Genomic DNA, 22,578 nt, shown 5'->3' on the forward strand with positions numbered 1-22,578 from the left:
CTGGGAGCGGGAAAGCCCGGGCTGTGGACAGCCCCCAGCTGGGCCTGCTCCCTGGTCGCCATGGTGATCCGGGAGCAGGAAAGCCCAGCTTGCAAGCAGCACCCCCATCCTGGCCAGAGCTCAAGGGAGAGTACAACATGCAGTGGAGGCCAGGAGCCTGAGACATCAACACAGAGGGGCTCCTGCTCCAAGCCTCCATGGTGTGGCTGCGGGCAGGCCCCTAGCAGACACACACACACACACACACACACACACACACACACACACAAACACACAAACACACAGTGCCTGCTCTGAGCCTCCACTCCAATGTGGCTGGGGGCAGACCCCCAGTGGGGACACACACACACACACGGGACACCTGCTCCAAGCCTCTGCTGCCAGACTGTGGCCATCAGTAGGACATCCACTGAGGGCTCCCGGACTGTGAGAGGGGCAGGCTGGGCTGAGGGAACCCCAGCCCCCAGTGCACGAATTTCATGCACCGGGCCGCTAGTATATATAGAAAAGCCTAAACAACTGAATGACTGGAATGACCAGCTGTTATGACGTACACTGACCACTAGGGGGCAGAGGCTCAACGCAGGAGCTGCCCCCTGGGGTCAGTGCACTCCCACAGTGGGAGCGCCGCTCAGCTGACCAACCATCCTGATGGCCCACCAGCCCGGCAGCAGCCACTCACTCCCTCAGTAGTCCTGCAGGTTCAATCTCTGGAGAAAGGGCCAGGCACCCCTGTGAAAGGGTCGTTTGACCGCCAAAGGGGTCACGACCCACAGGTTGAGAACCGCTGTTTTAAGCCTGTTTTGTAAAGGACCTAGCATGCATCTAACTTAGCCTGCCTAATTTTATCAGTAAAAGGCTTTACACAATTAGCTGACTCTATTTCAGTGTTTTCTTTCCTTTGAGCAAAAGCTTATTGAGAACAGAGATGAGAAACAGGACCACACGGGGAGGTTTTCTTCTCTCTTTGATTAGTTGTGTGTGTTTCCTGGTGCACATGGGAAAAGAATTCTCATTTAGATAAGTTTCTTCTCTTCTAATATGATGGAATGATTAGGTATTTCTAACAGGCATTGTGGATTTTTAAAGTGTGAATGCCCTTAATGGTCTAAATTGTTGTAAAGAGATTGTAGAATAATTATGCTTTTAGCTTGTAGTTCTAGGGTCTTGCTTCATAATTATTACTTGGATCCGTGGTAAACCTTCTGTTTTTGTTGTTTTTGTTTTGTTAATCCTCATCCTAGGATATTTTTCCATTGATTTTTAGAGAGAATGGAAGGGAAGGGGAGAGACAAAGAGAGTAACGTAGATGTGAGAGAGACACATTGATTGGTTGCCTCTGGCATGCCCCTCAACTGGGGCTGGGAATGGAGCCTGGAACCTAGGTTGTGCCTTGATGGGATTCTGGGTCCCTTCAGTCCTCTGGCCGATGCTCTATCTTCTGAGCCAAACCAGCTAGGGCTAGACCTTTTTGTTTAAAAATATATTTTTATTGATTTCAGAGGGGAATGGAGAGGGAGATAGAAACACCAATAATGAGAGAGAATCATCGATTGACTGCCTCCTGCATGCCCCCCACTGGGGATCGAGCCCACAATCCAGGCATGTGCCCTTGACCAGGAATCAAACCCAGAACCCTGCAGTGTGCACGCAGACGCTCTAACCACTGAGCACACCAGCAGAGCCAGATAGTTACCTTTTAAAGGTCAGAGACTATTTTATTTGTCCTTGTATTCTCCCCTACATCTCATAGTTCTTGGTACCTAGTAGGGGCTCACGTATTTATTACATTGAATTGGGCTGTTGTTCATGTGAGTCCCTACCTCTCCTGGCCTCTTCCCCTGTAAACACACTCCAGTGTACCTGTCCCATTTAAGCTATGTTCCTGGAATAGTCTGTCCTCCTATGCTAAAAAAATATACCTGCACAAGAACACAGTTTTACATGATTTAAAGTTGGAAAGATATCAAAGCTTACCTACTTTTATTATCATTGAACATGTCAAAGTTTTCTGTTACCAGACATAACTGAAAACTTCATTATTTTTATTGCTCAAAGTGTTTCATCTTTTGCTATGGGGGCTCTGATTTCAGTTGCCTTCTATATCCCTTTGACATACTCCCAGCAGTTTGTGTTTTGAGTACCTCCCTACTTTCTGGCACTACAGCATAGATGCTCTAGGCTCATCTATAATAATAAAAGCGTAATGTGCTAATTAGACTGGACAGCTGAACAGCGGAAAGACTGTTTGGACGATCTTACAGTTGACCTTCCAGGCAAAGCCAGGGCTGCAAGGGCCGAGGCAGCCGGGGCTGTGAGGGCCTACCCTTGCATGAATTTCGTGCATCGGGCTTCTAGTCTTATATATTCTGTTCCAGCACTAAGCCAGCCATTTCAGCAAGGATCCCTGGATCCTTTTGTTGGGGAATGATATTAGAAACCAGGATTTGCTCTGATGTGCTCATCGTTACAGGGATGTCATTGCTTTTAAACCATATCAGTGACCAGAGCTAGGAAATAAATGTATGCATATTAACCTCTGTATACATATATACCTGTATTATTTCTCCTTTTACTCATCAGTCTCTATATTAAGCTAAACAGGAATTCCCACTGATGACTTGGACACTAATTTAGAACTACTATGGTTCATTGTAGACTTTCCCCCTTATGTATCTGTCATCCTTCATTCCAACAGTGAGAAACCTGGCCCCTACCATTCACTATCTTTTTACTTATTTTTTCAGTCCCAGTGTATATGATGGCAACATCAGAACTTCTAACCAGTACCTCCATGGGAAGCAGCATTACCATCTGTGGTGTTCATGTACAGTTTCTTTTGTCTTACAGTTTCTAGTCATTTCCAAAGTTACTTAGATCCTTTCCTCTCTATTCCCTCCAGTGAGGCTATATCATACATTTGTAATACAATTAAATTCTTTTTTCATAGTGATATGCATTTAAGATTCCTCCATGTTTTTTCATGGCTTGGTAGCCCATTTCTTTTTAATGCTGAATAATAGTCCATTATTGGGATGTATTCCAGCTTATTTATTCATTCACCTATTGAAGGGCATCTTAGTTGCTTCCAAGTTTTATGAATAAAACTGCTGTACATATCCATGTGCACGTTTTTGCACAGTTTTTAGTTCCTTTGGGAAAATACCAAGGAGTGCAATTGCTGATTTATATATTAAGAGAATGTTTAGTTTTGTAAGAAATCACCATACTGCCTGTACTGTTTTGCATTTCTGTAAGCCATGTATGTGAGTTCCTGTTGCTCCATATCTTAATCATCATTTGGTGTTGTCAGTGTTCCAGATTTTTGCCATTCTAATAGATGTATATTAGTATCCCATTGTTGTTTTAAAATCCTCACCCAAGGATATGTTTTTATTCATTTGAGAGAAAGAGGAATGGAGAGGAGGAAAGAAAGAGAGAACGAGAGGACATCCATGTGAGAGAGAAACATCGATCAGTTGCCTCGCACGTGTGCCCCAACCTGGGATCAATCCTGCAACTTGGGTATGTGCCCTGACTAGGAATCGAACCCTCAACCCTTTGGTGTTCAGGATGACGTGCCAACCCACTGAGCCACTCTCTCCAGGGAGCATTGTTGTTGTTGTTGGGGTTTTTTTGTTGTTTTTTTTATGTGCCTCAGGCATGAAACAGCTCTGGCCACCGACACAGGCATCAAGCTTGGATGAACTAAGGACTGTACATCTGCTTTGCCCCTGACTGATATAAGAGCAACACCACCAATCAGGTGTCCCCTTGCCCATTGCCAGGGGGTTGCATTGTTGTTTTAATTGCATTTCCCTGATGACATATAACATGAAGTACCTTGTCATATGCTATTTGCATCTATATATCTTCTTTGGGGAGGTGTCTGTTAAGGTATTTGGCCAATTTCTTAATCAGGTTGTTTGTTCTCTTATTGCTGAATTTTAAGAGTTTTTGTAAATTTTGGATAATAATCATGTGTTTTTTGCAAATATTTTTTTCCCAGTCTGTGACTTATCTTCTCATTCTTGTCTCTAGCAGATCAGAAAACTTTAATTAAGTCCAATTTATTAATTATTTCTTTCATGGATTGTGTCTTTTTGTATCTAAAAAGGCATCACCATACCCAATGTCATCTGGGTTTTCTCCTATGTTATCTTTTATAGTTTTACATTTTACATTTATGTCTATTGTCCATTTGAGTTAATTTTTGTGAAGAGCATAAGGTCTGTGTCTAGATTCATTTTTTTTGCATGGTAGATAACCAGTTGTCCCAGCATCATTTGTTGAAGAGACTGTCTTTGTTCCATTGTATTGTCTTTTCGCCTTTGTTAAACATCAGTTGATTATATTTATGTGGGTTTGTTTCTGAGCTCTCTGTTGTGTTCCATTGATCTTCGTGTCTTACCAATACCACATTGTCTTCATTACTTTTTGCCATAGTCTTGAAGTTAGTGTCAGTCATTCAGCTTTGTTCTCCATCAATATTATGCTGGCTCTTCTAGGTCTTTTGCTTCTACATATAAACTTTAGAATCAGTTTGTTGATGTCCATGAAATCACTTGCTGGGATTTTGGCTGAGATTGTATTGTATTTCAAGATTTTGTGAAAATTGGCTCAGGAACTGTTAAAAGGCTTTGTGATTTGACAACATAAACAGAACCCAGGAGACACACTTTCACAATAATCTGTATGAATACCTACTGTTAGGTAAATGCAAACTAAGTAGTTAGAGTGTTGGCTAGTGCACCGAAGGGTTACGGGTTCAATTCTGAATCAAGGATATGTACCTGGGTTGCAGGTTTGATTCCTGGCCCTGGTCAGGACATGTGTGGGAGCAACCAATCGATGTTTCTCTCTCACATCAATGTTTCTCTTTCCCCTCCCTCTCACCTTTCCACTCTCTCTAAAAAAAAGTAAAATAAAATAAATTTAAACATATAGGAATAATTAGTCAGATTTGGCTGTTTGTGAGAAAATGCAAGGGAGTATGGAAATCTTGTTTGTGAAAACCAGCTTTATTTATCCATCTGTTTTATCATAATGTGTTTCCTGAAGAATCTGAACTAAACAGCATTTTTCTTTCAATGATGAAATCTTGAGGATCTTGTTGTAGTGTTGTTTTTCCCTGACCTGTGACAAGTCTTCTGAGAGTGAGGACCCTCCCTAAGGTGTATTTAAGGTATGAGATCACAAAAGCCAGTGAAGTCCATAGTGAACTGCCAGACATGTATATTCAAGGCAGCCTTTAGTGCTTTCCCTGGGGACTTATGGGGACTCACCTTGTTAGAAAGGTTTGGGGGGAGGGAAGGCTATAAAAAGAAAAGGTGTTTTTAAAATGTTACCCCAAGGGTGACTTGAGGAGAAAGGGAATTTTATATAGTTCTGTCATTTATTTGAGGTTGCAGATTCAGAAGTGAGGACATTTCTGTTTAAAATAAGTCTGTTTTGTTTTACTACATAAAGAATCATCAGAGTACTTTAATTCTTTAAGGACAAAAATCCTATCTAATAAAAGAGAAACATGGTAATTAGCATACGACTGCTACCCTTCCCATTGGCTAATCAGGGAGATATGCAAATTAACTGCCAGCCAAGATGGCGGCCGGCAGCCAGGCAGCTTGAAACTAACATGAGGCTTGCTTGCTTCAGTGATGGAGGACTCCAACGTTCCCCGCCTGCCTTGCCGGCCTCTGAGCTTGCAGTTAAAGAAACATTGTAACAAATATAGAAGCTAAACAAAACCCCAGAAATCTGCTTTCAGCGATCCTGGGATCTCAGAGCTGGAGTTATACATTGTTTCGATTATAGAACACAAACAAACCAGATACCTGATTTCAGCAGCAGAGGCCTCAGAGCTGGAGCCAGAGCTAAAGCTGGCCCAGAATAAAAAGAAAAAAAGGAGCAGTTGGGAGCTTCAGTCGGCCTGAAAACAGCCCTCAGCCCCTCACCCAGACTGGCCAGGCACCCCAGTGGGGACGCCCACCCTGAAGGGTGTGTGACCAGCTGCAAACAGCCATCATCCCCTCACCCAGGCTGGCCAGAAACCCCAGTGGGGACCCCCACTCTGATCCAGGACACCAGGGCAAACCAGCCATCCCCACCCATGCACCAGGCCTCTATCCTATATAGTAAAAGGGTAATATGCCTCCCAGCACCGGGATCAGTGGAGCTGAGAGGCCTCCCGGCACCGGGATTAACATGACAGGGGGCAGCGCCCAAACCCCCTGATCGCCCTGCAGCTCTGTGTATGACAGGGGGCGGGGCCACAACCTCGCTACCCACCCTGCTCTGTTTGTGACAGGGGAAGGCGCCCCAACCCCCTGATCAGCCCTGCTCTGTGCCTGATAGGAGGGAGCTCCCCAACCCCCTGATCGCCCTGTGGCTCTGTGTGTGACAGGGTGTGGCGCCTCAACCCCCTGATTGGCCCTGCTCTGTGTGTGACAGGGTGCGGCGCCCCAACCCTCCTCCCCCACGGGCCCTGCTCTGTGTGTGATGGGACGGGGTAGAGCCATAACCTCCCCATCAGCCCTGCCCTGAGTGTGAGAGAGGCGGCGCCCCAACCCCCTGATCGGCCCTGCTCTGTGGGTGATAGAGGTCGGCGCCCCAACGGCCCCCCCCCACGGGCCCTGCTCTGTGTGTGATGGGGTAGAGCCATAACCTCCCCATCGGCCCTGCCCTGAGTGTGACAGTGGCAGCGCCCCAACCCCCTGATCGGCCCTGCTCTGTGGGTGATAGAGGGCGGCGCCCCAACCCCCTGATCCGCCCTGCCCTGAGTGTGACAGAGGGCGGTGCCCCAACTCCCCTATCGGTCCTACTCTGTGAGTGACAGGGGGGAGCTCCTCAACCCCCTGATCGGCCCTGCTTTGTGCATGACGGGGGGAGCTCCCCAACCCCCTGATTGACCCTGCTCTGTGCGTGACAGGGTACGGAGCCCCAACCCCCCTGATGGGCCCTGCTCTGTGCATGACAGGATACGGAGCCCCAGCCCCCCTCATGGGCCCTGCTCTGTGCATGTCAGGGGGTGGCGCTGCAACCTCCCCATTGACCCTGCCTTGAGTGTGACAGGGGGCGGTGCCCCAACCCCCCAATCGGCCCTACCCTGAGCGTGACTGAGGGTGGCATCGCAACCTCCCAATCTGCCCTGCTCTGTGCATGACAGGGGGCGGCGCCCCAACTCCCCAATTGGCCCTGCTCTGAGCCCGACCAGGGGCTGCACCTAGGGATTGGGCCTGCCCTCTGCCACCCGGGAGCAGGCCTAAGCCAGCAGGGCGTTATCTCCTGAGGCGTCCCAGACTGCAAGAGGGCACATGCCGGGCTGAGGGAACCCCCCCCTCCCTGCCGAGTGCACAAATTTTTGTGCACCGGGCCTCTAGTATATATATAAAAGCCTAAGTGACCGACCATCCGTCCGTCCGACCAACCAACCGGCTGTACATATGACAGGCACTACCAATTTAAAAATAAACATTGACTCTTGCATGTGTGATACATATAAAACTCTCACTGGCGCCAATCGCACATGTGTGTTTTGATCTGTCATTGTCGTTTGTGAATTTGGTTGTTTTTGTTGACATTTGAAGTATTAACAGGATTTGCGGAAGGAGAGGTTGTTCTGATTCCAAGGATTGATTTGTTCCCGTCTGACACTGGTCTCCCATTTCAATTAATTCGAAGACAGTTTCCCGTGATGCCAGCATTTGCTTTGACTATTAATAAATCACAAGACAAACTCTAGATAGAACAGGAATATTCCTACCTGAACCCGTTTTCATGGTCAGTTATATGTTGCTTTCTCTCAAGTTCGAAGAGCGTGTGACGTTAAAGTTAAAGTTGTAAATAGTTTATCACAAGGGAAATTAGTCAAGCACTCTCAAAGTGTTTTTACTCTTAATGCGGTATACAGGGAGATATTAGAATAAGTTTAATCAATTTATCAATGTTTTCATATGTTTTGTTTTTATATCATGTCTTTGTTATATCTAGTGTTTATTAATCAATTTATATATTATTTTTATATACATTTTACTAATTTTCTTTCATCTCTGACACTTCTATTATAGAAAAAGGGCGAATAGTGATATTAAAATATTTCTTCTAGTTAATTTCCTTTCAATGTGCATGAATCCGTGCACCAGGAAACTAGTACTACTATAATATTAAGAAACTACAGTGGGGCCTTGACTTACGAGTTTAATTCGTTCCGTGACAGAGCTCGTAACTCAAATTACTCGTCTGTCAAATCAGTTTTCACCATTACAATGACATGTGATGCTGGGCTGATGTTGTGGTGTTCACTGTGACGTTTGCTGCACCAACTAGCGGTGGGGTATCTGAAGCTGGCTCATAACCCGAATTTTAGCACGCAACTCAAAGCAAAAAATCGGCTGAAAAACTCGTTAGTCAGGACACTCGTAAGTCAAGGCCCTACTGTATGTTTTAGCATTTGAGCTACTGAATAAATCTTCAGTCAGTCCTTCAGGAGGAGGGAATGTGAATAAAATGTGTAATTGTTATCAGACAAAGGCATCTCAAGGAGAGAAAAAATGGGCTTAGGGTTGGAGTTACTGTCACCATGCATATTTGTTGGAAAAGAAAACAGATTCAACCTTCAGGGAATTAGAAGAAACACAAATCTGTCAGGTTGAAGATCAGCAACAAGTTGAAGATATAGATGTGATAAGGAAAACTAAGTAAAGGAAAATGCTACATCTTGTATTTGCATAGTGGTGCTGTCATGTCATTGATATGTTCTTAGCAATTACCTTGAGTTAGGTAAGTCATGATTACCACTCCTTTACAGATGAAAAAGTGAATTTCAGAGAGATTAAATGATAATGGTGGTGGTGGCAGCTACCTTTTATTGAGCATTTATCTTTATTCATTTATTCATTTAACAGATCTTTATTATGCACCTACTGTGTGTCAGGCCCTATTGTAGGCTTTGGAGACAGAACAAAGCAGACAGAAATCTGTGCCTTCACGGAGCTTACGTTTTAGCAGGGGAAGGCAGACAATACACGAAATAAGTAAGTAAATTATATGTGTGTTAGAGAGGTTTTCTTCCTAAGTCCTGAGGAGAAAAGTGAAACAGCAAAGGAGAGCTGATTTAAATTGCAAATAGGGTAGCTAGAAGGATTTTGAAGAGAGGGATGACATGACCCAGCTGAAGTTAACAAGATCACTCTGACTACTGTGTTGAGAACAAACTGAATATGGTCCAGGCATAAATTAAGTCTGTATACAGCCAACTCAAAGGCTAACATGGGCCAAATAAATGAGGCATGCGGCCTGTAGGCCACGAGTTTGACATACTTGGTATACAGGCTCTCAGGTAACCTTTCAACAGCTACCAGACAGAGTGAGTCTCAGATGTTAATAAATGTGCCTAAAATCACACAGCTAGTAAGTGACAACAGGTTATTGAAAATGTGTTTGCGCCAAGGCCGGTTTGGCTCAGCGGATAGAGCGTCGGCCTGCGGACTGAAAGGTCCCAGGTTCGATTCCGGTCAAGGGCATGTACCTGGGTTGCAGGCACTTCCTCAGTGGGGGATGTGCAGGAGGCAGCTGATCGATGTTTCTCTCTCATCGATGTTTCTAACTCTCTATCTCTCTCCCTTCCTCTCTGTAAAAAATCAATAAAATATATTTAAAAAAAGAAAAAAGAAAATGTGTTTGGATTTTATGACCTTATGTTAAGACCAGCTGTATTTGTGTTTCTGTTGGAAGGAAGGAGACTGAAATGTAAGGGGCTGTGTTCTTGATATATGTCTTGGATAGCAATGAATGAAGATTTGGATGAAGGATCAGCCAATTACCTGCACAAAGCAAAACAAATTTGAAAATCTCACTGTGGGAAGGGAGATCTGAAAAGTTTCTTGCAAGCAAAGGAATTATAATTGGTGCAGACCCAGTGTAGCTGAGTTAAAAAGCATAGATTAATAAGCTTTTGTTTAGTGTGAGGTCTTTATTGTTGAGAAGCTGTATGTGTAATGGTTCATACATACAACTCTGGAGCTGAACTGTGTGGGGTTTCAAATCCCAGATCTACTACTTCACAGCTCTGTGAATTCAGGCAGGTTATCTGACTTGTCTTTGCCTTAGTTTCCTAACCTATAAAATAGGAATCCTCTATAATAAAGAACTAATATGCAAATGGTCATCATGCCCTCACGCCATCATGCCTTAACGGCTCAGACACTCAACACTGGGGAGAGATGAATGGGGACCAGCCAGGCACAAATGAGCTCTCAAGAGAGGAATAGGGACCAGCCAGGCACAAATGAGCTTACAAGAGAGGAATGGGGACCAGCCAGGCTGTAGCCTGGGAGAGGGACAAGCTGCCTGCCCCACGGTCCCAGGCTCCAGTGGCTGTGTATGTGCATGTGCCTGCAGCCTGGGAGAGGGACAAGCTGTGTGCCCTGCAGTGGCTGGGGCTGTGGCCCAGGAGAGGGACAAGGTGCCCACCCTGTGGTCCTGAGCGCCAGCAGCTAGGGCTGTGGCCCAGGAGAGGGACAAGCCACCCGCCCCATGGTCCCGGGCACCTGCAGCTGCGGCCCTGGCAAAGCCACCCGCCTGTGGTCCCCTGCAGCTGCGGCCGGCCCAGGCGAAGCCAGCCAGAGGGAGGGAAGCATGGGTCCCGGGTGCCTGCGACCGACTGGAGGAGGGAATCCTGGGTCCCGGGTGCGGGGCGAGGCAGAGGTGGTTAGGGGCGATCAGGCCAGTAGGGGAGCAGTTAGGGGCGATCAGGCAGGCAGGCAGGCAGGCAGAGGTGGTTAGGGGCGATCAGGCAGGCAGGCAGGCGAGCGGTTAGGAGCTAGTGGTCCTGGATTGCGAGAGGCAGTTGGACATCTCCGAGGGATCCCGAATTGGAGAGGGTACAGGCTGGGTTGAGGGACCTCTCCCCCGCCCCCCCCCGCCCCCCCGCACAAATTTTGTGCACTAAGCCTCTAGTAATATATAAAACTAAACATGTTCATACCATGTGACCCAGCCAGCAATCATGCTCCTTGGTGATTACCTGAAGAAGCTGAAAAATCTATGTCTACACAAAAACCTGCACAGAGATATTTATAGCAGTTTTATCCATAATTGCCAAAACTTGGAAGCAACAAATGTATCCTTCAGTAGGTGAATTTATGAATAAACTGAAGGATGCATTTATCCTTCTGTGACATCTTCAGACAATGGAATATTATTCAGAACTAAAAAGAAATGGCTGTCAAGCCATGAAAATACATGGAGGAGTCTTAAATGTGTATTAATAAGTGACAGAAGCCAATCTGAAAAGGCTACATACTGTATGATTCCATCTCTGACATTCTGGAAAAGGCAAAACTATGGAAGCAGTAATATGTAGTAAGTCTCAGGTATTAAACCTTTAAAATTTTCCATTCTTCCACTGTTTTTCCTAGGTTAGAAGAATTACTTTTTCATAGAAAGCATGTATTCATGCCCTTACTGGTTTTGCTCAGTGGATAGAGCGTTGGCCTGCGGACTGAAGGGTCCCGGGTTCGATTGCGGTCAAGGGCATGTACCTTGGTTGCGGGCACATCCCCAGTAGGGAGTGTGCAGGAGGCAGCTGATCGATGTTTCTCTCTCATCAATGTTTTTAACTCTCTATCCCTCTCCCTTACTCTCTGTAAAAAATCAATAAAATATATTTTAAAAAAAGAAAGCATGTATTCATGTTGTTTGGTAAAAATATAGTATTTAAGCTTTACAAATGTAGATAATTTACAAATAAAGATAATTTTTACTTTTTCAAATTATAGTCACATTAGTATACATAATGATATTCTTCAAAGATGGGCCATCTTTAATTCTGTAGACTGTTGCGTTTTAGCAGTAGTGCTGTTAACCTGCAACAAGGGATGGCATCTAGCCATTGGAATGGGAGGCACTAAAACGGGACTGACATCTCGTACTGAAGAAAGCCTTTCTTATCGTGGCAATAGAGCCAGAAAAGTCCAAGGAAACAGACTACGCAACAATGAGAATACTAGGCAGAACCCACCATTAACATAATTAAAGTATGGTAAACTGTTAAAAAGATACTTGACATACATGGTGAAGAATTGATATTCTTAATATAGAAGAACATCTTGCAAGTCAGTAAGAAAGGGCAAATATCCAGTAGGAAATGGGGCTAAGCTCTGCAGCAGGCTGTTTATTAATAAGGAATTTATTTTTTTTCCCCTAGCCGGTTTGGCTAAGTGGGTAGAGCATCAGCCCACAGACTGAAGGGTTCTGGATTCGATTCCAGTCTAGGGCATGTACCTTGGTTGCAGGCTCGATGACCCGCCCTGGTCGGAGGCAACCAATCGATGTTTCTCTATCTCCCTCTTCCACACTCTAAAAATCAATGGAAAAATATCCTCAGGTGATGATTAACAAATAAATTAATAAATAAATAAATAAGAAATTCATTTTTTAAAAGCCTCTGAGCAACTGATTTGCCTCACTAAATAACGATATGCAAAGTAAAACGATGATTCTGTTAAAAATATTTGAAATGCCCAGCATTAATGAATAGAGAAAAAATGCAGCTAGAAATGTGTGAGCTCAGACAAGGTTTCCCACCTGAGAAAAAGAAGATAAGGATAGTACACACCTCCTCATGGTACCTGGAGTCCAGTCAATTTTAACTGCTGAATGAGCCATCTATCTGCATATTATAAGGGCCCAGCAGGAACCAACTGAGTTAAGTGACAAGGGTCTGCTCCCAATACATATCCTTGTGAAATTTTAGAAACCAAAGATACAAATACTGCAGTAGATCTGTTACAAGTCTCAGGTTAGTGTCATCAGCAGTATTGTTAGCTAAAATACAGTAGAAAATACCTTCAAAATTCTGGCATGGTTTTCAACCTAGAATTCTGTAAGTAGCCAGATTATTAGCTGAGTACAAGGATAAAATAAAGATACTGTCAGAATGTAGGTGATAGCATTATAATAACCTGGTTATTATTTAACAGGAAAGGAGTAAAGGGAAGACTAGATAATATAGGCTTGCCATTTACGTAGCTTTACTAATTTAACACTCTCCAAGTCTGTTCCCTGCTAAGCAGTGGAGGAAGGGACTGGGCAAAGGCAGTTTAAACACCTGCCCGGTAAGGTCTGAGCAATGTGGGAAGATGTATGTCAGTCACACCTGAGAACAAATTAGTGGCCAGAATAGGTGTGGCCACTGCAAGGGCATGAAACCTGAATACATAAACTACACGAAGGAATCTCTTATGTGCAGGGTTCCTGGCTCTCCTGTTTCAGGGGGCACTATAAGTATTTCTGTCTTAGCTGTGACCAGCACGGCTAGAGAGTGGACGAGTCCTGTTTAGAGGCGGCTGAGGATTGAGAAAAGGAAAAAAAGAGACATACACAAAGACTTTAAGTAAAGCTGGGGCCAGGTGGGACGCTGCCCTCTGATGGAGAGACAGTGACCCAGAGCTGGTGCAGCGTGTTTGTTACATATAGCCTGATACCAGGAAGTTTCACTAAAGTTTTAGACAAAGGAAATTATGTGAAATCATGGTTAAAGATCATACTGCAATTCTTCATTCTTATGACTTCTTTGTAATTGTCACTCCTGGCTGAGCCCAGATAATTGTGTCCATTCCTGGTGCCTGGCTGAACTTAGATAATGAAACCTACCCCCTGGCACCTGAGCTAAAGGTCAGACTGGCTGACAACATACCTGCCTCTGGCAAGGTATGTTTCCAGGACGTGGCTCTGCCGACAGCTCATGTGCCTTCCCAGGAGCTCTCTACAGGGCACACTCCCTACACCCTCGTGGCTCACAGCCTTCTGGGACTCTACACCATGGACTTTAATTAACCTAAATGTTTGGACTGGAACCGGCTGCAACATGGAAGGAAAGCTCTGGACACTGCCTTGCTTTTGGCTTTACTGGAACCGTAGCTGCCCCTCTTTCAGGACTGGGTTAAAGGACATGGGACTTTGCAACCCAAGGAATATATCCCCATGCAAATAAAGTTTTTTGCCACACCTCAATCACCCATGGGGGCTTCTGAAAAGGCTTAGTTCAGTGGTACCCCAAGAGCCACCCCACTCCCTCAAGCCAGGGTGGAATTTGATTTTCCAATAACAAAAGGAAAGTTTACCTTCCATTCACCTTTTATGGAAACAACAACAACGAGTTAAGGATAAATCAAAGCCAAGCAGCATCTAAGGACCAGAGGCCTTGGTCCTATAAGAAACACATAGTCCAAATTTGCAGCAAAACACACAAGTATGCCCTTGTTTTAAGCAACAAATGAAATGAAAGAAAAAATCCATTGGACACTGATGCCTAGAATGTTTAACTCTGAGCAGCACAAGTGTGGTGATAGCAAGAGTATCTTCTTTTGTATGGGTCCAAGCACAGTACTTGATAAATATTTTTCTAAAAAGGTGTGTGTACCCAGACCATGTATGTGTGTATTAGATACTAAGCCAATTTCCCCATCTTTTATGCCAGAATTTTATACTACGGTTTAATTACGATGAATTAATAACCAGAGGTATTAGTATAGTGACCTCCTACACCCCAGAAGAATAAAAGCCAATGAGTACATTGTTATCTCTGAGGAGTAAAACCTGGGCAGGGTGATAGGAGTGGAGAGTTTATTCTCTACCTTTTATCTCACTTTAAAATTTGATATATTTTTAACATCCATATTGAATGTATATTTTAACCTCAAGATGTATTAACAGATTATTTCTAGCCAGTTTTTTCTTTGACTGTTGATGTATCCTGATGTGTTTTGAGCCTGCTGAAAATACTAATGTGATGGTAAGCCACATATACTGTCCTGACCAGGGAGCTGTTTTCATTCTTTTTTAAAAAATATATATTTTGTTGATTTCTTACAGAGAGGAAGGGAGAGGGATAGAGTTAGCAACTTTGATCAGCTGCCTCCTGCACACCCCCTACTGGGGATGTGCCTGCAACCATGGTACATGTCTTTGACCGGAATCGAACCTGGGAACCTTCAGTCCGCAGGCTGACGCTCTATCCACTGAGCCAAATCAGTCAGGGCAATTCTTTCGATGATCACACCACTTCTGGGGGATAGACTCCAGCTCTGGACACGAAAATATGAGTAACTAGAGTGTAAGTAGAAAGAGATATCCAGGTGGTGAGGTCTAGAACCATTACACATGAAGAGTGGTGACAGGAACTGCTGGTGTATAGCCTGGGAAGATGTAATTCGGGAGTAAGGGGAGCATGATCGCCAACTTTAGACACATGGAAGAAACGGTTTATTGTTCTGTGTGGGCTCAAAGGGCAGAAGTAGGACCAATGGGCAGAATCACAGAGCACCCGCATTATGAAGAGCTTTCTAACTACCAGAGCTGTGTGATGACATCACTGTTTCTGTTCAAAGATATTGCGGAGGTCATGTTTGTGTTGGGTAGGGTTCCGCTAGAGGACGTCTGCACCCCCACCTCCCTAGAAGACATCTGCACCCCCACCTCCCTAGAGGACATCTGCACCCCCACCTCCCTAGAGGACATCTGCACCCCCACTTCTAATCATGACCTCCTTATTAGAGCAAAAGATGCTCCTAGTGCTCTTCTCACTTAGGAATTTATAAGGGTTTATTTATTATTTTTTTTAATCCTCACCTGAGGATATTTTTCCATTGATTTTTAGAGAGAGGGAAAGACAGAAACATCGATGTGAGAGAAACACATCGATTGGTTGCCTCCTGCATGCACCCTGACCAGGGCCCGGGCCTGAGAGGAGCCTACAACTGAGGTATGTGCCCTTTACTAGAATTGAACCCTGAACCCTCTGGTCCGCAGTCTGACACTCTATCCACTGAGCAAACCGGCTGGAACCATAGGGGATTAGTTGCTCTGTTTTCAGGAATCAGAAGAGACCACTATGTAAGTTTCTCAATTCACAGTCTTACATATGGTAAGAGCTTAAGAACGGTGACGGTTTTTGCTTTTTTGACATATTTACTTAACTTTCCTCAGTGGAAACTGTAGTGACACAAAAATCACTTAGTCATAAAATTTAACTACAGATGAAAGTCACATAAATTTTGTAAATCCTCAATTAATGAAATTAGTAAAGAATGAATGGTTCTGTTCAATTGCCTAGTATACTGTCAAGTCCACAGTAAATGTTACTCCTTTTGCCCAGTTCAAATTCTGATTTCTCCTTGATGCCTTGCAGCCACCCTGAAGTGGACAGCCCTCATGCTTGTCCAAGCCTGTCTTGTGACACTAAGCACATAGTAGCATTATTTGTGTCCACTTTTCGTCTTCCTGACAGATTATAAATGTATAAGGGAGAACATGTCTGGTTTCCTCTATAATGTCCTTAATATCTAGCACAGCACCATCCAGTAGACTATCATGTGACCCATGTGTTCAGTTTTACATTTTCTAGTAGCAACATTAAAAATTAAAATGACACAGTATATAAAAATATTTCAATGTAGAATGAATGTAAAAATATTCATAAGATATTGTACATTCTTTGTTTTTGTACTAAGTCTTCAAAATCTTGTACTTTACTCCTACAGCACATCTCAAATCTGTACTAGCCACATTTCAAGTACTCAGCAGCCACTTAGCTAATGACTATTGTGTTATACTGCAGAGGTCTAGCATATTACAGATAATTAGTAAATGAATAATCAATGGGCAGTCTTTCAAAAAATAATTTTTTTTTTCTCTCAACAGAAGACCATGGCTGCAGGAGTCTTGCCTCAGAATGAACCACCATATTCCACTTTGGTGAATAACAGTGGGCATGCTGCAAACATGAAAGGTAATCATTCTTTAATATGCTCTTTTTGTCTCTGTGCAAACTAGAGTTTAATCAAACTAAGTATATGAATGGACGTGAAAGAAAAGGCATGATTCTTCATTCATATTGAAATCCCATGTTACAGGTACTACTTGTGGCCTGTTGTTTATTTCTGTCTGACTGTTTTGCCTGTTAAAATTCCTTTTCTAAATCCTGAATAATGATCTTGGCCTGTTAAGAAAGTATTGAAAACAATGTTTGTCTCTTTAATAATTCTTAGACTAAAATTATCCATTTGTTCCTCTCATCAAACGCCTCCTTGTGAATCAAACTTTCATTTCTTTTCTTCTTTGGTTACTTGCAGTGTCACTTGTAAAGCACATTCAGAAGCATGCTAGCCCTGATCCTCTCAATTTTTGTCTCTCCGTGGTTGCCTTCATATGGTACCAGGAAGGAAGGGTGTTGTAACTTGGACTCTCACTGCCACTTGCCCCTCACTTTTTCTTACTGTCACAAGTTGTAAGCTGGGAGCATGCCTTGATTTTGTGCCTCTTTGGCCCTTCAGTCAGCCAAGAGATGTTGGGTAATTTGGTGTGTTTTTTGGACAGTACCCATTGCATGATTTTCTTAGTGCCCACTCTGGGTTTTACCCAAGTTCACTTTATTTCTTCTGTATAGGATTTTCCCCCCAAAGTATGGATTAGATAATATAAGGAAAAGTAAGGGAGTATGAGTCTAAAGTTATTGGATGGAGTTCAATGCATGCTGAGAGTGGTTCAGTTGATTGTGCACTTGTTGGAATCTCCTCCACCAGGGGGAGCTCTTTTTCACCAAGAAAACCAGTATTTCCCACTTAATGACCCTGTTAGATCCTCATTTGTCTGTCTATATTGTATCTGACTACTACTGGTTACTATCATTTGTGGACAGCGTCTGTGTGCCACACTTACTGTATGTTAGTGTCACTGCCTTAGAATGAAATGCTGTCTGAAACAAATGCAACAATGGTGTATGCTTACTGCTTCCATTGTAGAATAATGGGTTGTTTATTAACTCTTCAGCTAACAAGTGTAAAAGTTAGATGAACCTTTTCCCCTGTCCTTTCTTTTGTTGCAGTGTTACTTTTTAGTTGGTGTTTCTCCCTGGGGAGTCTGTTGGCTTTAGAGGTGGGGCACCTCCTCATTGTGCAGGAGAGCCCCAGCACTGATCCCTGCATCCTCCCCAACGGAGTCCAGTAATGTCCCCAAATTACAGTGACAATCAAAAAACTCTAGACTTCTCCAAGCACTTCTATTGTGATTCACTAAGTAAGCTGATTTTTACCTTTCCCAAAACCATCTTTTTATTTATTTATTATTTTAATCCTCACCTGAGGATATTTTTCCATTGATTTTTAGAGAGAGTGGAAGACAGAGGGAAAGACAAAGAGAAATATTGATGAGAGAGACACATCAATTGGTTGCCTCCTGCATGTGCCCTTGGGAGAAACCTGCAATCAAGGTGCATGCCCTTGACCGAAATTGAACCCGGGACCCTTCAGTCCATAGGCGGACACTCTATCCACTGAGCCAAACTGGCTAGGGCCCAAAACCATCTTTTTAATTAAAACTGTCCTCATTATATAAATATAGCTAATTTTAAATTTGGGGGGAAATCTGGAAATTTTAAAAAAATTAATTTATCTTTTTGTTGTTGTTATTGTTGCTAATCCTCACCTGAGGATATTTTTTCCATTGATTTTTTTTTAGAGAGAGAGTTGAAGGGAGGGGTTGAGACAGAAAAAGAGAAACATTGATGTGAGAGAAATATCGATTGGTTGCCTTCTGCACACACCCTGACCGGGGCTGGGGATTGAGCCTGCAACTAAGGTACGTGTCCTTGATTAGAGTCAAACCTGAGACCCTTCAGTCCACGGGCCAATGCTCTAACCACTGAGCAACCATCTAGGGCTACATCTAACTTTTTCAAAGTGCATCTAATCTACAAAAGTAGCCAGTTATTCTTTATTGAGTTAACATTGGGATGGGAACTCTTTTTTTAAATGTTCGCCAGTGAGGGTTATGTGTAGGAAAGTTGAAATACTGAGATTTCAGGTTTAAAGAGCTGTGACATGTGTAGGACAGTGTTAAGGTTAGGGTTGGGGTTAGGGTTAGTGTTAGGATTTAGGGTCAGGGCTTGGATTAGGGTTAGGGTTAGGATTCGGAGTTAAGGTTAGGGCTAGGGTTAAGTATAGGGTTAGAGTTAGAGTTACAGTTAGGATTTCGGGTTAGGGTTAGTGTTATTGGTAGGATTAGGGTTAGGGTTAGGGATTAGGGTTTGGACTAGAGTCAGGGTTAGCATTTAGTGTTAGGGTTAAATGTGTTGGGTACTGTTTGAAAGACTTAGAGTTCACATTGGCAAGGCTGGGAAATGTTTACGGAAGTGTTTGAAACACTTGGTAGTTATGTGAAATGTGTAGGGAAGTGTTGAAAAAATGAGAATTCCCATTAAAAGAGCTATGGCATGTGTAGGATAGTGTTTAAAACACTTAGACTCCACATTGAAAACGCTGGGATATATGTAGTAAAGTTTTTGAAAACACTTATAATTCACTTAGAAGGACCTTGGATACATGTAGGAAAGTGGTTGAAATACTTAGAATTCACTTTTATAAAGTGGGGAAATATGTAGGGCAGGGGTCCTCAAACTACGGCCCAAGGGCCACATGCAAATACAAATATTGTATTTGTTCCCGTTTTGTTTTTTTACTTCAAAATAAGATATGAGCAGTGTGCATAGGAATTTGTTCATAGGTTTTTTTTTAAACTATGTTCCGGCCCTCCAACGGTCTGAGGGACAGTGAACTGGCCCCCTGTTTAATAAGTTTGAGGACCCCTGATGTAGGGGAAAAAAAATGTTCGCCGGTGAATCATGGGAAAAATTAATTAGGGAATACATAAAATATTTAAATTATTATTAAAGAAATAAAGACTTATCAAAAACTAGCTTTGGAATGAGACAGACAGATTTAAATCTTAGTTCTGCTTCTTTTAGAAAAAATATCAAACATTTATTTTGGGAAATTTCAAAAATTTACAAAAGTATACAGAATACAGTAAAGATACTCATGGAGGTACCACCCCTCCCCATGGAGGTACCATCACCCAGCTTTAACAACTTCAGCTCACTCACTTTCTCCTCTCCTTTCTCGTGCTTCCATTTACTTCATTTTATTCATTAAACATGTCATCATAACCATAACTAAAAAAGTTAATAATTGCTTTATGTTAGCAAATATCTAAACACTGCTCAAATTTCTAATGATCTCATATATGTATGTGTGAATCGAGATCCAATAAAGGTCAATATTTTATAATTCAACTAGATGCATGAAATTCGTGCAAGAGTAGGCCTTCCTTCCCCTGGCCGCCAGCACCAGCTTCCCTCTGGCACCTGGGACCCAGACTTATCTCCAGCACCCAGGACCTGGGCTTCCATCACAGCCCCGGCTTCGTCTGGAAGGTTGTCTGGAAGGACATCCGGTCTAATTAACATATTACGCTTTTATTATTATAGACTAAAGGCCCAGTGCACGAAATTCATGTGGGGGGGGGCCCTCAGTCCGGCCTGCACCCTCTCCAATCCGGGATCCCTCGGGGAATGTCCGACTGCTGGTTTGTGCCCGCACTTTTAACAGATGACAGCTCCATTGTTGTTTCTTTCTTATGCTTAAGCCCATTGTAATTAGTAGGTTTTCAAAGTGTGTATACATTTTGGGGGACACCCTGTATATCTCTAGTCAGTGGTGAAAGGAACCAGTGGCAGATTTGGAACCCCCGGACAGGTAACCTCGCTCATCCCTCATGTCTCCCCACTCCACTTTCCACCTTCGCGGGCAGCAGGAGAATCAATGTTTTCTCTCATTAACTCAGAAAAGCACGTCCTGTCACCCACTGCCTGGCAGGAGTGCGCTAGGCCCCAACGAGCGAGGCTCAGTCAGGGCAGCCTTCGTTCATGGGTACCAGCACCCAAAGTGCACATTCCTCCTCTGCAGTTGCCCCGACTATCCCACCGTTTCACTGAGAGGACGGAACTCCTCGCCTCTTCTGGGTTCCTGATCTTGAATACTGACGCAAGGCACCTCAGCGACGGCCACCCACACCCACCAGGTGTGTCTGTCTGCACCTGCTCCCACCTCAACACCTGCATTAGCCCCATGGAGGTGATCTTGTCACTGCACTGGCCTCCGCAGGAACAGGATATCACCACTCCGCCCTCTCACTGTCATCTCACAGGCGTCCACCCTCAGCACCCAGAACACCCAGACACTCTCCAAAGGACATGAGTGTGTTGGAGGGGATGTGCGCAAGCCCTGTGGGGGATGTAGGCATGCTGGGGTTGATGGAAGTGTGGTGGAGGGGCGGGGGGGGGGGGGGGGAATTTGCGCACACCATGGTCCAGGACTGTTGCAGGTGTGCTGGGGGACATTCGCACGCCAGGGGGGTGAGGAAAAGATGTGCGCACCGAAGGCCTGCAACTGTGCAGATCCGCAAACCCCCGTGGCACGGCCAGGAGGACATCAATCTGGCCTGCCACAGTGGCTGTCCCTGCGATCGCGCACCTTCTGGGCCAGGAGGTGGGACTTGTGCAGCCACTTCTCGGCGCTGATGGCCTGCAGGTGCTATTTCAGCTCTGCCTGCAGGCTCCGCTTGGCGTGCTCATGGCTGCCACCACTGCCATGTGGGGAGTACAGGCCACCCTCCATCGGCCCGCCTCCCCACCCCAGAGGCTTTCTGCGTGCGCTGCCCACAGGCCCGGAGCGGCCTGGAAGGGGCTGGACACCTGTGTGCATTGCCCACCAGCCGCTCTGTGCCTGTGCATGCTGGCCACCAGCCTGGAGGGCGCTGCCCACTGGCCCAGAACTGCCCACTGGCTGCTCCGCACCTACGTGTGCTGCCCAACAGCCTGGACCAGCCGGGGTGGGACTCCCCACCCCGCCTGCTCCACACCTCCACGCTTGCGCACTGCCCACAGGCCCTCTGGACAGGCCTGGCCGCCACCATCTTTTGTCACAGAATGACCCTCAATTTCCATATTTCCTCCTTATTGGCTGTGAGAGTCGCCATCTTTGTCATGGAGTTATAATCAATTTGCATATTCCCTCTTTATTAGATAGGCTATGTATCTTACATCTTTTTTAACATGGGGTTTTCCCCTATTTCCTCTATCTCCTTTTTACTTACAGTTTATTTGTTGAAGAAACCAGGTTTTTTGCCCAATAGAGTTTGCCATGATCTATATTTTGCTGATTATATCCACACTAGAGGCCCAGTGCACAAAATTCTTGCAAGGGGCTCAGCCCTTGCAGCTGCAGCCCTTGCAGCCCAGGCTTCATCCTGAAGGTCATCCAGAATGGCAACCGGAAGGGCGTCCAGAAGGATGTCCAGTCTAATTAGCATATTACACTTTTATTATTATAGATGGTGCTTTCTATAAACTGAGTTGGTAGAGGAATGTAGAGTCTATAGTCAGGTTGGTTTGGGGTTTTTTGGCAACAATATTTCATGGATGGTACTGTTCTCTTTTATCAGGATGCCCATGATGTTTGGTTGTCTATCTTCTTGTGATGTTAGTTATTTTATTTTGAAATAATTTTAGACTTATAGAAAAGCACACAAAGAATTTCTGTATACTGATTACTATTCACCCAGAGATCACCATTCAAATTTCGTCAACTGACCCAAAAATATTCTTTGGTATATGATATACCAAAATTTAATATTAAAAGGATACTTGTCATGGTTTTGTAGATTCTTTCAATGACCATAGTT

General features: G+C 44.2%; 1 protein-coding gene and 1 pseudogene across 5 annotated transcripts in view; one reads left to right on the top strand and one right to left on the bottom strand.

Moving 5' to 3' along the window:
• The window catches only part of PTPDC1 (protein tyrosine phosphatase domain containing 1), an 81,076-nt gene that overhangs the window by 15,752 nt on the left and 42,746 nt on the right, over positions 1-22,578 (top strand). For all 5 annotated transcript variants that reach the window (XM_036331386.1, XM_036331387.1, XM_036331388.1 and 2 more), the window contains exon 2: positions 16,702-16,789. In XM_036331386.1, the coding sequence (XP_036187279.1) occupies positions 16,708-16,789 (82 nt within the window). In that variant the 5' untranslated portion in view covers positions 16,702-16,707. The remainder of the gene's footprint in view (positions 1-16,701; positions 16,790-22,578) is intronic.
• Positions 3,649-3,793, bottom strand: LOC118667804 (annotated as a pseudogene).

This window comes from Myotis myotis, unplaced genomic scaffold, assembly GCF_014108235.1.
Source record: "Myotis myotis isolate mMyoMyo1 unplaced genomic scaffold, mMyoMyo1.p scaffold_m19_p_12, whole genome shotgun sequence".
Classification (NCBI taxonomy): Eukaryota; Metazoa; Chordata; class Mammalia; order Chiroptera; family Vespertilionidae; genus Myotis; species Myotis myotis.